This window comes from Canis lupus, chromosome 24 (assembly GCF_003254725.2).
Source record: "Canis lupus dingo isolate Sandy chromosome 24, ASM325472v2, whole genome shotgun sequence".
NCBI classification, from domain to species: domain Eukaryota; kingdom Metazoa; phylum Chordata; class Mammalia; order Carnivora; family Canidae; genus Canis; species Canis lupus.
In genome coordinates, this window is record NC_064266.1 from 24,100,703 (window position 1) to 24,117,031 (window position 16,329).

At 40.2% G+C, this 16,329-nt stretch overlaps 1 protein-coding gene across 2 annotated transcripts in view; it reads right to left on the minus strand.

The window, feature by feature from the left end:
* The window catches only part of LOC112673852 (transient receptor potential cation channel subfamily C member 4 associated protein), a 69,246-nt gene that overhangs the window by 14,470 nt on the left and 38,447 nt on the right, over positions 1–16,329 (minus strand). The window contains exons 8-9 of one of the 2 annotated variants that reach the window (XM_025469815.3): positions 12,617–12,802; positions 1,041–1,207 (exon numbers count right to left, since the gene is read on the minus strand). In XM_025469815.3, the coding sequence (XP_025325600.1) occupies positions 1,041–1,207; positions 12,617–12,802 (353 nt within the window). The remainder of the gene's footprint in view (positions 1–1,040; positions 1,208–12,616; positions 12,803–16,329) is intronic. The other variant, XM_025469816.3, reaches the window with a different exon arrangement.

Here is a 16,329-nt window from a genome sequence, read left to right on the forward strand (position 1 = left end):
GGTCCTGGCTACTGTCATCTCTTTCACACAGCAGCCAGAGGGATGACTTCCTCATCACTCAGAGTAAACACTAATGTCCTTAAAACAGCTTATGAAAGCCTGACACTATCTGGCCCCGGCAGTCCTTCCCTGCCCCCCTTGCTGCTTATTTCCAGTCCATGACCCCTCTTCCCTACTGTTCCACCAACCCTCCAGGCACGCTCTCACTTCAGGGTTTGCTCCCTCTACCTGGCAGGCTGCCTTGGGGATCAGCATGCCCAGCACCCTCATGTTCTTCAGAACATCCCCCTACGGGATATCATCTTTTCAGTGAGTCTTCTCCCTGGCTATCCTAACCAAAATGGCAGTAACTGCCTCTGTCTCACAGAACTATTGTGATGGTCCAGAGTCTGACTCAAAAAGGAGCTTAAGAACTGTTGAGCGCCCCACCACCACCACCAGCCACCACCATTTTTTTCATCCACAGGACAATTAGCTAGTGGAGAAAACTATTTCTCCCTTATCTTGAAAAGGAGCACTATATACTTCCAGAGCCCTTTCTCTTTTTGTAGATTATAGGTCATTGCTCCTCCCTCTTGGAACTGTTTCAAGGCTCAGGGAACCCCAGCACATTTGGAGCCCCCATCCTTGTCTAGTTTTTATAACCTGACCCAGCTCTGGGCTCTGGTCCATCACCCTAAACCCCCATCAGATTGGCAACTCTTCTAGTGCATCTACAGGGTGGTAATCTTCTGACCCTTTATTCTTCACATTAACAAGATAGGTAATATGGCCAAGTCACCAGCTGCTGCCCTGGGCACCAATGTTCTGCCCAGAAATGCTGCCCACAGCAAGGTACAGTGGAAAAGACTGCGGACTCTGGAATGAGACTAGTTTCCTGATGTGTAAAACAGAGAGAAGGAAAACGAGCCCTATGTTTTGCTGGACTAGAGACAGCCGTCCTGAGAGGTGGCCTAATGGAGTACTTGGCATGCCACAAGTGCCCAGAAAGCATTTGCTCCCCATTCCCCCTGTTCTGAGGCATGGTGGGAGGGGCCCACCTGGTTTCGTTGACGTCCCATCAGCAGCACGCAGAGAACATACAGCACTTCCAGTTTGTACATGATTTCATGCATAATCTTCATTGACTGTGGCAGCTGGGTCCTGGTGGAAGTGTGAGGGAGGCCATTCTCCTCAGAAGCCCCTGGGGGAGGGAACACAATGGAGGCTGAGACAGCCACCGAGAGAGAGGATTGAGTCACTGCTTGTTAGGAAACATGTTTCTACCCCCTCAAAACCACTCTGGACAGACTTGAAGTAACAGAGCCATCAGGCTGGCCCCTGAACCCATGATAGAGACTTTGAAAGCCACAAAAACCCCTCCAGGCCGATAGGGGTCAGGTGAGCTTAGAAACTTAGAAAAACTGACTTCGTATATCACAAGAAAAATAATTCAGTATGTATGGTGACATGTTAACTAGACTTACTACAGTGATCATTTGGCATTATATACAAATATCAAATCATTACGTTGTACATTGGACGCTAATGTAATGCTGTATGTCAATTATACCTCAACAAAAAAGGGGAAAAACTAACTCTGCGGTTTCATTCTATTTCATCAACTTTAACATAGCAAAATGCTGTGATACAGCCAACACAGTAATGCGATCTATCCCTTCTCCCACCACCATCAGAGAGTGCCCCCCACCTAAGTGCCCAGACAGTTACCTAAACTGCAAACTGTGCCAAACTCTCTTCAGGCCACAAATGACTCTAAGCACTTGGTTCCTCTGCCTAGATTCTATGAGGAAGCACTGAAAGACTGAGAAGGACCATTTTCCAAGACTATTCTCTTTTTCAAAGAACCATCTAAGGTTCAACTTTCTAAGGCAGAGTTGGCACTACAATTGCTATCAGTGATACAGATGAACGCATTATCTACCAGCAGACTTTCATTTTACTCAGTTTCATTATTAATAACAATGGCAGCAGCAAAGTAATATTTCTGGGACACTTGCGATGTGCCAGGCATCGTGTTTTGGGCAGCAGTAAACCATCACATTTATTCTACTACCCAGTTAACAAACAAGTCTCAATGAGCCATGCACATGCCAGTGAGGTGTATTCATGGGAAGGTGGCAGAGCAAAGTGTGAGGACTGAGGGCTCTGGAGTTTCAACTTGCTGGCCATGTGACACTGGGCAAGTCATCTCCTCATGAGGCCTCAGACTGCCCTGCAGAAGGGAAGTAACAGTAGTACCACCATGGACAGCCAGGGTGTCTGTCTACAGGGTAGCTGTGTGGAGTAAATGAGAACACAAGAAACACCCACCACCTGGTTCTTGGGGGAAGCCTTCCTCTTAGGTCCCTATTATTTTAACAGAGACCTAGCAGAGTCAGGAGACCTTAGGGTTTACTTCCCCTCAGTTTTCCTCATCTTTACACTGAAAGGATGAAGCAGCAGTAACTACTAAGATCCTTCCAAGCTCCCACTGGAACTGCTGCCCTAGAGGCCTTTTGCAAAGGGCCAGAAAAACTATATGGAACAGAGCAGAGGTTATCAAATAATATTTGGGCAAGGTGCATGCAAAAAGTCTGGTGACTTCTGCAGGGTGATACCATGACACAAGAACCCAAGCTACTCTGCCCTACAGATATGGAATTATTTTTTCCAGCCATATTATGTCACTAATATAAACTCCAGGAGACGACCAGCTGTTGAGTAAAGTCAGACTGAAGGGCAGCGCAGCCCAGGCATGAAGAGCATAGACCCCAACCAGCTGGCTAGGTCTGAACCCCAGCTCTACTGTTCACCAGCTGAGTGGCCTTGGGTAAACTGGAGGATGTCACCATGCTTCAGTATCCATCCTCACCTGTAAAACTGGGAAAATAGCAACAGTACCGATCTCTTACCCATGTCACAAAGATGAAAGGATTTAATATATTCAAAGTGCTGAAAACAATGCCTGACATGTGTAAAGAATACATAAGTATACGTTAAATGGAAGTAAAACACTTGAGTTTTTCTGTGAATGCTTGCTTGCTACTTGTTTTTTTTTCTTTTTAATCTGCAACTAAAAGTGGCAGTGGGCAAAGATTGAAGAAAAATCTACTGGAGAAAACCGAGCTGAGAAAATTTTATCTCAAAAAACACATATTTTCCTGCATGTTGGGAGAAAAATCATAATTACTCAATTTCCATGTTGGGACTCCTTGGCCCAGCTCCCAGAACAGTTTAAGAGTCAACTGATTTGTGGAGAGAATCTGAAGAGCTATCATGTAGATCCTGCCTCCGCTGCACACTTGCTGCATGGCCTCGAGAGCCTCGGCGTCCTCATCACCTAGCTCAGGGGGCTCAGGGCCTGACTGCAGGACAGGATGCCTACGGGAGGAGCAGGCGCAGCGAATGGCACACAAGCCCTCCTCAGTAATAAACGTCTGTGGAGAAAGAGAAACACAGGCAGCTCGGACTCTTCCCCGAGGCATTGCCCGTCTTTCATGCCTGGTTTTGCACAGGCCTGACGAGAAAGTCTCTGGGATAAGTATTTTCAAAAAAAAAAAAAAAAAAAAATGCAGTTCTTAAAGCAATGGCCAGAGCTTAACAACAAGGTTAACTCCCAAGGACGAGGATGGGCAAACTACTTTGAGAGGCCTGTGCTTCCCTCCACATGTCTTCAGCTCCGCAAAACTGATTCAAGGGGTCTCCACCCTCTGTGTGTCTATACTGCACTCGGGGGCACATGCACTCATATTTTTTTTTTTTTTTAAGATTTTATTTACTTGTTCATGAAAGACACAGAGAGGCAGAGACATAGGCAGAGGGAGAAGCAGGCTCCCTGTGGGGAGCTCGATGAAGGACTCCATCCCAGGACCCTGGGATCAAGCCCTGAGCCAAAGGCAGATGCTCAGCCACTGAGCCACCCAAGCATCCCTCATTTTCCCCCCTAAAACAGCTTTGAACTATAATTCATATACAACTCACCCACTTGAAGTGTACAATTCAGTGGTTTTTAGCATATTCACAGTTATGCAGCCATCACCACAACTGATTTTAGAGCATTTCTATCACCCCAAAAAGAAATCCCATACTCACTGGCAGACTACCCACTTGCCACCAAACCTCTCATTCCCAGACATCCATTAAAGTATTTTTTGGAGAGGATGCGGAGAAAAGGGAACCCTCTTACACTGTTGGTGGGAATGTGAACTGGTGCAGCCACTCTGGAAAACTGTGTGGAGGTTCCTCATAGAGTTAAAAATAGACCTGCCCTACGACCCAGCAATTGCACTGTTGGGGATTTACCCCAAAGATACAGATGCAATGAAACGCTGGGACACCTGCACCCCGATGTTTATAGCAGCAATGGCCACAATAGCTAAACTGTGGAAGGAGCCTCGGTGTCCATCAAAAGATGAGTGGATAAAGAAGATGTGGTTTATGTATACAATGGAATATTACTCAGCCATTAGAAATGACAAATACCTACCATTTGCTTCAACGTGGATGGAACTGGAGGGTATTATGCTGTGTGAAGTAAGTCAATAGGAGAAGGACAAACATTATATGTTCTCATTCATTTGGGGAATATAAATAATAGTGAAAGGGAATATAAGGGAAGGGAGAAGAAATGTGTGGGAAATATCAGAAAGGGAGACAGAACATAAAGACTCCTAACTCTGGGAAATGAACTAGGGGTGGTGGAAGGGGAGGAGGGCGGGGGGTGGGGGTGAATGAGTGACGGGCACTGGGTGGGGCACTTGACAGGATGAGCACTAGGTGTTATTCTTTATGTTGGTAAATTGAACACCAATAAAAAATAAAATTAGTAAAATAAATAAATAAATAAAGTATTTTGTCTCCTACGGAACTGCCTGTTTAGGACATTTCATAGGAACGGAATCATATAGTACGTGACCTTTTGTGTCTGGCTTCTTTCACTTAGCACAATGATTTCAAGATTCATTCAGGTTGTAGCACGTATCAGTACTTCATTTTTTAAATTGTTGAGTAATATTTTAGTGTATGAACAGACCACATTCTGTTACCCATTTAACAGCTGATGGACATTTGGGTTGTTTCCATATTCTGCAGCTGTGAGTATTCACGTATAAGTTTTTATGTCAACATTTTTCATTTCTCTTGAAAATATAACTAGGACTGGAATTTCTGGGTCTATGGTAACTCTGTTTAGCCTTTTGAGGAACTCTTTGAAAATTGTCAGACTGTTCCCAAAGTAGCTGTATCATTTTACATGCCCACCAACAGAGAATGAGGGTTCTGATTTCTCAATATCCTTGCCAACACTTGTTATCATCTGTCTTTTCAATGACAGACATCCTAGAGGTATGAAATACTATTTGATTATGGTTTGAATTTGCATCTCCCTCATGGTTAATGATTTTGAGCATCTTTTCACATGTATTTATTGGCTATCTGGACATTTGTTTGGGAGAAATACCCATTCAGGTCCTTTGCCAACATTAGAAATGTACTGTCTTTTTACCACTGAGCTAGAGGAGTTCTTTCCCAAGTCCCTTATTACTATTATTAGATATATGGTCTGCAGCTAGTCCATTTTTGCAAAGAAGCCAGTTGGGATTTTGATAGGGACTGTGTTGAATCTGTAGACTGACGAATAGGCCAACACATGGAGTACTGCTACCTTAACAATACCGAGTCTTCTTATCCATTTACATGAGATACTTTATATTTATTTAGGTCCTCTTTAATTTAGTACTAAAAATGTTTTGTAATTTTCAGAGTAAGTTTTGCATTTGTTAAGTTTATCCTTATTTATTTTTTGATGCTCTTATAAATGGTTTAATTTTCATTTTGGTGTGTTCATTGCTACTGTACACAAATACAACTGAATTCTGTATATTGACTGTATTCTGAAACTCTGTTGAACTCACTTATTAGTTTAGTGGGGTTTTTTACTGGATTCCTTAGGGTTTTTGTTTTGTTTTGTTTTTTAAAGATTTTATTCATTTATTCATGAGACACACACATAGAGAGACAGAGAGAGAGACAGAGAGAGGGAGAGAGGCAGGGACACAGGCAGAGGGAGAAGCAGGCTCCATGCAGGGAGCCCGACGTGGGACTTGATCCTGGGACTCCAGGATCATGCCCTGGGCTGAAGGCAGGCACCAAACCACTGAGCCACCCAGGGATCCCCCCTTAGTTTTTTTCCTATGTAAGATCATGTCATCTGTGAAGAGACAGCTTAACTTCTTCCTAATCCAATGTCTTCCATGTCTCTTTTCTGCCTGTCTAGTCAGAGCCCCTAAAACAACACTGAGCTGCAGTGGCAGGAACAGGTATCTTTCCCTTGTGCCTGATCTTAGTAGGGGAGGTTTCATTGTCTGGGCATGAAGTATACTGGCTGCAGGTTTTTGTAGATGCCCTTTAACAACAGGTTGAGGTAGTTCCTTTCTATTCCTAGCTTGAGTGTTTTTATCATGAACGGGTGTTGGGATTTTGTCTGATGCTTTTCTGCATCTACTGAAATGATCAAAGTTTTTGTCCTTTGTCTACTGATATGGTATATATATCAACTGATTTTCATATACTGAATCAACCCTGCATAAATCCTCCTTACTCGTGTGTGTATATATATGTGGTCAAGTGTATAATCCTTGTATGTTGCTATATTTGGTTTACTAGTATATTCTTGAGGATTTCTACAACTATATTCATAAGAGATATTGGTCTGTGATTTTCTTGCCGTGTTTGGGTATCAGGCTAATAATGACTTCATAAAATGAGTTAGGAAGTGTCTCCTCCTCCTCTATTTTGTGGAAGTCTGTGACATACTGGTGTTAATTCTTTAAATGGTTGGTAGAATCACCAGGGATGCCATGTAGGCTAGGGCTTTTTTTGGGGGGGAAGGGGGGGTAGCTTTCTCATTACTAATTCAATCTCTTGTCATAGTTCTGTTCAGATTTTCTATTTCTTCTGTTCAGATTTTCTATTTCTTCTCAAGTTAGCTGCAGGAGTTTTCGTCTTTCTCATCACTGTCCATTTTATCCAGGCTGTTAATTTGTTGGCACACAGTTGTGTACAGTATTCCCTGAGTCCCTTCTATCTTTGTAAGGTTGTCATGTACCTTCTCTTCCATTCCTGGTTTTAGTGGTTTAGATTTTTTTCTTCTTTCTTTCTTTCTTTCTTTCTTTCTTTCTTTCTTTCTTTCTTTCTTTCTTTCTTTCTTCTTAATCAGTGAAGTTAAAGGTTAATTTTGTGGACCTCTGCAAAGAACCAATTTCTGGTTTTGTAGCTTTTTTCTATTGTTTTTCTAGTCTCTATTTCATTAATTTCTACTCCAATTCTATCACTTTTTCTATCTGCTTGCTTTGAGAATATAGCTTGCCTATTCTTTTTTCAATAACTTGAGAAAAATTAGGCCACTGACTTGGGATTTTATTTTTTCCGTTTTTTAAAATGTAGGCATTTATAGCTATATATTTCTCCCTTAGCAGGTTTTAGTTGCATTCCTTAAGTTCAGTATGTTGTGTCCTCATTTTCATTCATCTTAAAATACCTTTTAATGTTCTTTGTGATTTTGTCTCAGAACCATTGGTTATTTAGAAGTTTATCACTGAATTTCCGCATGTTTCTAACATCTGATTGCTAATATCACTCCACTGGGGTTGAAATACATTGAAATACATGGTCTGTAGAATCTTTTTTTTTTTTTTTTAAGATTTATTTATTCATGATAATACACAGGAGAGAGAGAGAGAGAGAGACAGAGACAGAGAGAGAGGCAGAGAGACACACAGGCAGAGGGAGAAGCAGGCTCCATGCAGAGAGCCCGACGTGGGACTCGATCCCGGGTCTCCAGGATCACACCCTGGGCTGAAGGTGGCGCTAAACCGCTGAGCCACCTGGGCTGCCCCATGGTCTGTAGAATCTTAATCCCATTCCCTTTGCTGAGGCTTTTAGATGGCCTTGTGTATGGTCTTTGCTGGGGAATGTTCCATATGCACATGAGAAGAATATGCATTCTACAGGGGTTGGGTGGCATGTTCTATATGCATCTAGTTAAGTCTAGGTGGTTTACAGTGCTGCTCAAGTCTTCTATTTCCTTCTTGATCTTCTGTCTAGCTGTTTGCTCCATTATTGAAAGTGGGCATTCTAGTCTCCAACTATTACTGTTTAACTCATTATTGCTCTCTTAAATGTTAGTTTTTGCTTCATTTATTTTTGGCTCTGCTGTCAGATACATGTTTTATGTTTATAACTGCTATATCTTAACAGACTCACCCTTTTATTGTTATAAAATAGCCTTTTTATCTCTGATGACATTTTTTTGTTTTAAAGTCTCTTTTAGTATTAGCCACTCCAGCTTTCTTATGGTTGCTCTTTGCAGGGTGCATCTTTTTCTATCCCTTACTTTCAACCTATTTTTATCTTTGAATAAAAAGTATGCCTTGTGGGGGCTCCCTCAGTCAGTAGAACATGCAATTCCTGATCTTAAGGTTTTGAGTTTAAGCCCCACATTGAGTGTGGAACCTACTTAAAAAGAAGAAAAAAGAAAAAAAGGGAAAAAAGAAAAGAAAAAGTATGCCTCCTATAGGCTGCGTACAATTGGATCTTTTCTTAAAATCCAATATGGCAATCTGCTTTTGGGATGAACTGCTTTTCTCCATTCATATTTAAGGTTATTAACAACAGTTGAATTTACTTCTGCCTTTCTACTTTTTGTTTTCCACCTATCTCATGTGTTTTTAATTCCTCTATTTCTCCTGTAACACTTTCTTTTGTAGTAAGTGAATATCTTCTGGTATAAACATTGTAATTCCTTTAATGACTTTCTCACTGTATTTTAAAGTTACTTTCTCTGCAGCTTCTATAGGGTTTGCCACATACATCTTAACTTGATAAATCTTTTCAGATTTATACTGAGTTCCTCTACAGCTCTATTCCTTCTCCCCTTTTGTGCTATTACTGTTCATGCATACTACATCTACAGACGCTAACCATTCAACAACATATTGTATCATACACTGCGTACATTGTTATACAACAATGTTGTAATTATTACTTTATATAATTTTATGTCTGTCCACCAAGCTGAGAAAAGAAAGTAAATATTACTAGAATTTGTTATACTGACCCTCTTATTTACCATTTTGGTTCTCTTCATTGATTCCTATTAATTCAAGTTACCATCTTGTATAATTTCCTTATTGCAATACAACTTTAGTCCCACCCAAGCTCCCACAACTTTGGTTTCTCTGTGCTGTTACTGTCAAGTGTATTACTCTGTTATGTCACAGATTCAACATTATAAACATATGGTTTTTACATAAACGCTTTTTTAATTTGTTAAGGAAAGGAGAAGAAATATGTATTTATACTGTCTTTGATGATTATGTAATTACCTTTACTAATGCTCTTTACTGTTTTGTGTATATTTAAATTATTGTCTGAGGTTACTGCTTTCAGTCTGAAGAATTTCCCCTGGTATTTCTCATAAGGTGAATCTATTAGTAACCAATTCTCTAAGTTTTTATCTAGCAATTTCTTTATTTCACCTGTGTTTGTGAAACGAAGTTCTGCTGTTGAGAGTTTTTCCTTCAGCACTCTGAACATGGCATCCCACGGCCTTCAGACCTCTACTATTTCCAGGAAGTCAGCTATAAATCTTATGAGACATTCTTGAAAATGAAGAGTTGTTTTTCTCTGGTTACTATCAAGATTTTCTCTTTGTCTTTCAGTATTTTTATAATGATGTGTCTGGGTGTAAATCTTTTGAGTTCAGGCTACTTGCGGTTCTTTGGGCTTTTCAGATAGATACATTAATGCTTTCCAAGTTTGGGGAATTTTCAGCCACTATTTCTTCAGATATTCTTCCTGCTCTTTTCAGCAAATTTTTCATTCTAGTTATTTATAGTTTAATAACCACAGAACTTCCGTTTAGCTCTCCTTTATATCTCTTTTTTTTTTTTTTTTTTAAGATTTTATTTATTTATTCATGATAGTCACAAAGAGAGAGGCAGAGAGGCAGAGACACAGCCAGAGGGAGAAGCAGGCTCCATGCTGGGAGCCCGATGTGGGATTCGATCCCGGGTCTCCAGGATCGCGCCCCGGGCCAAAGGCAGGCGCCAAACCACTGCGCCACCCAGGGATCCCTCCTTTATATCTCTTTACTGATATTCTCTATTTGATGTTGTCACAGATTCTCAAGCTGCTCCTACTTCTTTAAGCATAGCTTCCTTTAGTTCTTTGACCATCCTTACACCGAGTGCTTTGAAGTCTCTGTTAAATCTGGTATCTGGACCCTCCCACAGCCAACTTCTGTTGCCTGCTTTCTCCTGTGTCTGGGCCATGCTTTTTTGTTTCTTTGCATATTTCATAAACTTTATTAAAAACTGACATTTTAGGTAAACAATGCAGCAACTCTGGATACTGATTACCCTTCCTTCTGTTCAGGGCTTGTTATTTCTTTGTTCAGTGACCTGGCTAGCCTATTTCAATAAAACCTATTTCTCGGTGGGCTAGTCAGGTCTTTGTTGTTTTGCCTCAGAAGTGCAGCTGTAGTGTGTTTACAGTCTCCCTGGATGAGTGTTTTAGTAGGGCTTTCTATGGCACTTTCCTTGATCTCTCTGTTAAGATTTCTACCTCATCTGGTATGGAACCCAGCTGTCAGACTCCACTATTCCTGGCTGAATGCTCTACTTTTGACAATGCCTTGGGGCATAAAGTACTCCAAAGTCTAATCCAATTAAAATTGGGCAAAGGTAGTTTTTTAATCTGAGGTTTATTTTGACCTCAGAAGAGCTCTGCTAAGTTGTATGTCTGGTTCTTGCTGGTAAACTACCCAGCCTATGGTTTAACTTTGTTCTCATTTAAGAGTGAACAGCCTACTTTTATTTGCTTGCCACCAAAATCTAGACTGTTACTGAGAACACTCTTAGGTTTGAACTTCCCTACCTTCTGTTCTTGCCTATTAACTCTCCTCTTGGCAAAATCTTGGCACCACTACTCTGAGAGGGTCAACAGACACTTAGTCTTCTCAACTTCCCTCTCTCCCTGGATGGAATCTCTGTCCTACAGTGAGTTGGGGCAAGGGCAAAATGGTCAGAAAATTCTTGCTTGCCAGGCCTAGAACATAGCTTGTGTACTGAGTGTAGCACAGAGGTGGGAGGGCGGGCAAGGGAAAGGAGCCCCTCGCATTATGTGAAATAAGTGAATTAAATGAAATAAGTCGGAGAGTATAATAATATCACTTATATGTGGAATCTAAAAAAGCTAACTCAGAGAAACAATAGAATGCTGGTTATCAGAGGCTGGGAGAAATAGGACAATAGTGGTCAAAGGGTACAAACATTCAGTTATAAGATTAACAAGTTCTGGGCATCCAATGTACAGTATGGTCGTTATAGCTAATATTATTTGAATGATGCTAATAAAGTGGATCTTAATGTTCTCACCACAAAAAAGAATGATAATTATGTGATGGGATAAGGTGCTAATGCTATGACCATAATTATTTTGTAATATATATCAAATTAACATGCTATACACTTAAACTTATACAATGCCATAAATCTATTATATCTTAATAAAGTTGCATTGGGGAGCCCCTGACCTGAAGGGTACAGTCATCAAGAATTCAGCCTCTCCAACTTGGAATTGGAGGGGCTGAGAAAAGCTGGTAGGTCTGCCCTCCTCCTCAACAGTGAAATATCATATTCCTTATTTGGGAATCATGTCCTGTTGAGGGTTATCTTTTTGGCCACATCTGCTTACAGTGGAACCTCCAACAAGCAAAACTTCAAATGTCACAGACTCTCAGTGTTCTGAATTTTAGCAGATTATCTTAAAGATTTCCTTGTTTACTGTATGCTCTTAGAACAACTTCCATAGAATTTAAATGGATTTTTTACAAGATTTTATTTGTTTATTTATTCATGAGAGACACAGAGAAAGAGAGAGGCAAAGACATAGGCAGAGGGAGAAGCAGGCGCCATGCAGGGACCCCGACGTGGGACTCAATCCCGGATTTCCAAGATCACACCCTGGGCGGAAGGCAGCGCTAAACTGCTAAGCCACCCGGGCTGCCCTACATGGATGGTTTTTGTTGTTGTTTATAGGTTTTGTTTATAGTTGCAATGGGGAGGTCCACAGAGCTTCACACCCTGCCATCCTTGAAATAGAACTCCTCTTCACTTTTACAGTGAGAATTCCTGGGTTTGTACAATCTGACCCCATCCTGCTGGCTAGGATCAAATGCTTCAGGGTTGAGCAACAGACCCAAGATGGGCCAGAGCCCTTTACCACGAAGCTATTGATGAAACTAAGAGCCTACTCATTAGAACAGTGAGAAGAGAACACCAAAGAACCATGGAGAATGAAGAGGAGACATGGAAAGGACTCTCTGAGTTCCTAAAAATGGTCTGGTTATTGGATTCAGCCAGTCCCTTCTCTCTGCTTTCATATCCACTGAGAGAGTTCAAAGAGGTTTCTGTCATCAGCTTTCAAAAGTATCTTAACAGTTATGATCTAGGACTTCCCTAAAGAAATTTCTTTGAGCAAATTTTAATTAATCCTCCTTGGAAAAGAGGTCAAGAATGGCTCCAAGGAGTCTAAGGGAAAGGTCCCCACCTCATAGAAAACGGACCCCAAGTACCTTGATTGTGCTCGGATTCCTCATTAGCCACTCGCATCAGGGCATCCAGCACCAAAGCATTGTCTAGCCATGTGTACCACTCCTCCAACTCCTGAAGGAAACTAGCTGTGCCTGTTGACTCTGATACCTTTCGAGTTGCAAGCTTGCAAAGCCGCTCAACAAAGCCAGGGATGCTGAGAAGGGCCGCTGCCAAAGAGAGAATAAAATAGTGCATTTTCAAAACAGAAACCAGCTCTAAAGCTCTGAATAAAGGGCCTGTTCCTTACCTGCATGATAGGAATGATTTTTAATCTGACAGTAGCTAGTCAGAGTTTCCTTTCAAAATGAAATGCTAAGCCAAGGTAAAATAGTACTTAAGTTACAGAAACAAGTTCAATAGCAGGTGCAGGGAAATAGGCTCTCTTACATCTACTGGAGGAAATATAAATTGGAATCACTTTAATTTCTTAAACCTGTATGTCTTTGAGCCAGGAGGTTCGTTTCTGGGGATTTCCTGCAAAGAAATAACCAATCACATGTACAAAGATATTCACTGATGTGGTTTCTGCAACAGCAAAATGGTAAAGATGATCATCAACAGCATGTCTGTTAAACACAATAAATTCCACTACAATAGAATACGACAAACACTAAGAACAAAGACATATATCTTTACATAGAGTGACTCAAAAAAATGTTTAAATCTACTTGCTAGAGAAAAAATTACTAAACAATACTGGCTTAAACCCATTTTCTTTAAAAATTTGCTTCTTTAAAATATGCACAGAATATACATATAAACAATGAAGGTTTTACAACAAGATGTTTATGTGGCCATTCCTGAGTAAGAGAGGATATAAACGCTATTAAAACCACTTCTCTCTAGTTTGATTTTCCTGTAACAAACATGTACTAGCAGGAAGAAAGGAGGGGTTTTTTGTTTGTTTTTTTTTGTTTTTTGTTTTTAAGGTAAAGAACGAAACTGAATAATCACCCAACTCTTATTTTCTCTAATCCCATTTTGGTCACAATAGTAAAATGGAAATTCTGATCAGCATAAGAGAACATAATAAACTGAGGAGGCAGGGGAATGCAAGTGGTAGATCTTTGATCTATCATTTAACCTTCTTTAAAAATAAGGACTAACATCTCTATGTATTTGCTTATACATGTATTAAATTTTCCTGGAATGACAGAAAACACCAGTGGTTGCCACAGGCAAAGAGAATTAGGCCACTGGAAATAAGAGTGTGATGGAGAAACTTTTCAATGAATGCCTTTTCGAATCTGTAGATTTTTTTTGAACCATGTGACCGCATTATCTAACTGAATTAATAGGTACTTCATAACAGCAAGATTTTACTATTAATTTGGGGGGTATAATATGGTGTCAGGGTTATTTTTAACAAGAGTCACTATCTTGTGTAAACACTGCAACATATGCAGGTTAAATTTCATGATATCTGAGATTTACTTCAAAATAATTCAAAGTAGAGTAGGGAAGAGTGAATGGGGATACAGATAAAGAGGTACTGACAGGTGAAGCTAGGTGATGGGTAAATAGGTATTATTATTATTTTTTAAATGTTTTGGTTATTTTTTTAAGATTTTTTTTATTTATTCATAGAGACACACTGAGAGAGAGAGGCAGAGACACAGGCAGAGGGAGAAACAGGCTCCATGCAGGAAGCCCAACATGGGACTCGATTCCGGGTCTCCAGGATCACACCCTGGACTGGAGGCGGCGCTAAACTGCTGAGCCACCCAGGCTGCCCAAACAGGTATTATTATAATGTCGTATGTGTCATACGCATGTCTCTGTGTGAAGAATTTAAATGAAAAAATTTTAAGTAATATTCAAAAGAATATTAAAGATTTTCAAAAATAAAACTACAATTACAACAAACTAATTAGTTATGATTATACAAAGTCATATAAATTCAGTTCCAGCACAGAGCTCAGCAAATAATCTTAACCCCCTTTCCATCCTCTATAAATTAGTGACTATCATGTCTGACCTCATTTTTTTAAAAAAGCTAATTAAAACTATATTAAAATTAGCTTTTCCTCAAAAAGTTGGACACAAGGGCGCCTGGGTAGCTCAGTCAGTTAAATGTCTGCCTTCAGCTCAGGTCATGATCCTGAGAACAATGTCCTGGGAACAATCCCCATGTCTGGCTCCCTGCTCAGTGGGGAGTCTGCTTCTCCCTCTGCCCCTCCCCTCTGCTTATGCTCCTGCACAATCTCTAATAAATAAATAAAATCCTTTTTTTAAAAAGTTGAAAATAGAATTACCACATGACCCAGCAATTCTACTCCTAAGTATATTCCCCAAATCACTGAAAACAGGTGCTCAAGTACATACACATACACACATATTCACAGCAGCACTACTCCACAATTGCCAAAATGGGGAAACTCAAATGTCCATCACCAGATGAATGAATAAACAAATTGTGGTATGTACAAATAATGGATATTATTCAGCCATAAAAAGAAATGAAACACTGATGTGCTACAGCATGGATGAACTTAAAAAACATCATGCTCAGTGAAAGCAGCACGATACCAAAAGTCACATACTGTAGGATTCCATTTCTAAAATATCTAGACAACAAGAAAGCAGGCAGTTGCCAGGGTTGGGGAGAATGGTGAATTTCAGCTGTTTAATGTGTACACAGTTTCCTTTTGGGGTAATGAAAATTTCTCAAAATAGATGGAGATGTGCTTTCACAAACTGTAGACATACTAAATGCCACTGAATTGTTCAGTTTATTTGGTTATGTGACACTCACTTCAATTTAGAAAAAATACATGGAGATAGCTTTTTTGTTTTGAGATATCATTTTTCACTTATTGGCTTGAGAAGTTTAAAAAAGGTGTTGTACTGGGAACAGCGTATAGAGTGGGGGAAGATGAACCAGTAAGTTCTTCAGAAGGTTAACCTGTGAACATCTATCAAAGCTTAAAAGGGAAATATCTATCTAGCACATCATACTCCAAACACAAGGCTATTATCTGTAGGAACAAAGATTTAAAAATAAGCCAAATTTCCATCTATCAGGGATTGGTTAAATAAATTGTGGTATACCCAAATATTAGAATACTCTAGCTGTAAAAAGGAATCACATAATTCTATATGTACTGGAATAAAATGCTGTGCAAGATAAAGTAAACAAAGGGCAGAATGGTGCCTATTTTATACTATCATCTATACAGATAGGGAGAAGCCAATCTCTTTCCCTCCTCCATCCCCCTGACTGGACATGTACAGAATTTCTCTGGAGGGACATGTGAGAAAATATAAGAGGGTGCCACAAGGAAGAAAACAAACTTTCTACGATAGACCCATATATATTTAAGAAACTTTAGATACATAGTACTTTTCCCCAAAAATAAAGAGTGGATTCTATATGAAAATCTTTCCAAAGCTGGATTTTTGCTCTCAAACTCTTTTCTGCAAGGATAAATAGCTGCAGTTTCTCTATTCCTCACAAGACAGTTCCTAAGACCTAGTCTTCCTACCCTGCACACTCAACACAGCCCCTCAGATGTGAACTCCCCAGCATTCAGGGTTCTGGGATTCCCACCCCCACCCTGGAAATTCCTGCACCTTTGTGAATCATTCATCTCTTGAAAAAGTGATGAAAAGCTAGGGGATCTCTCCCCAGGAAAAAAAAAAATCATTGGCCCAATTATGCTCATCAAATTATACACAACCTCAGGGAACTGGT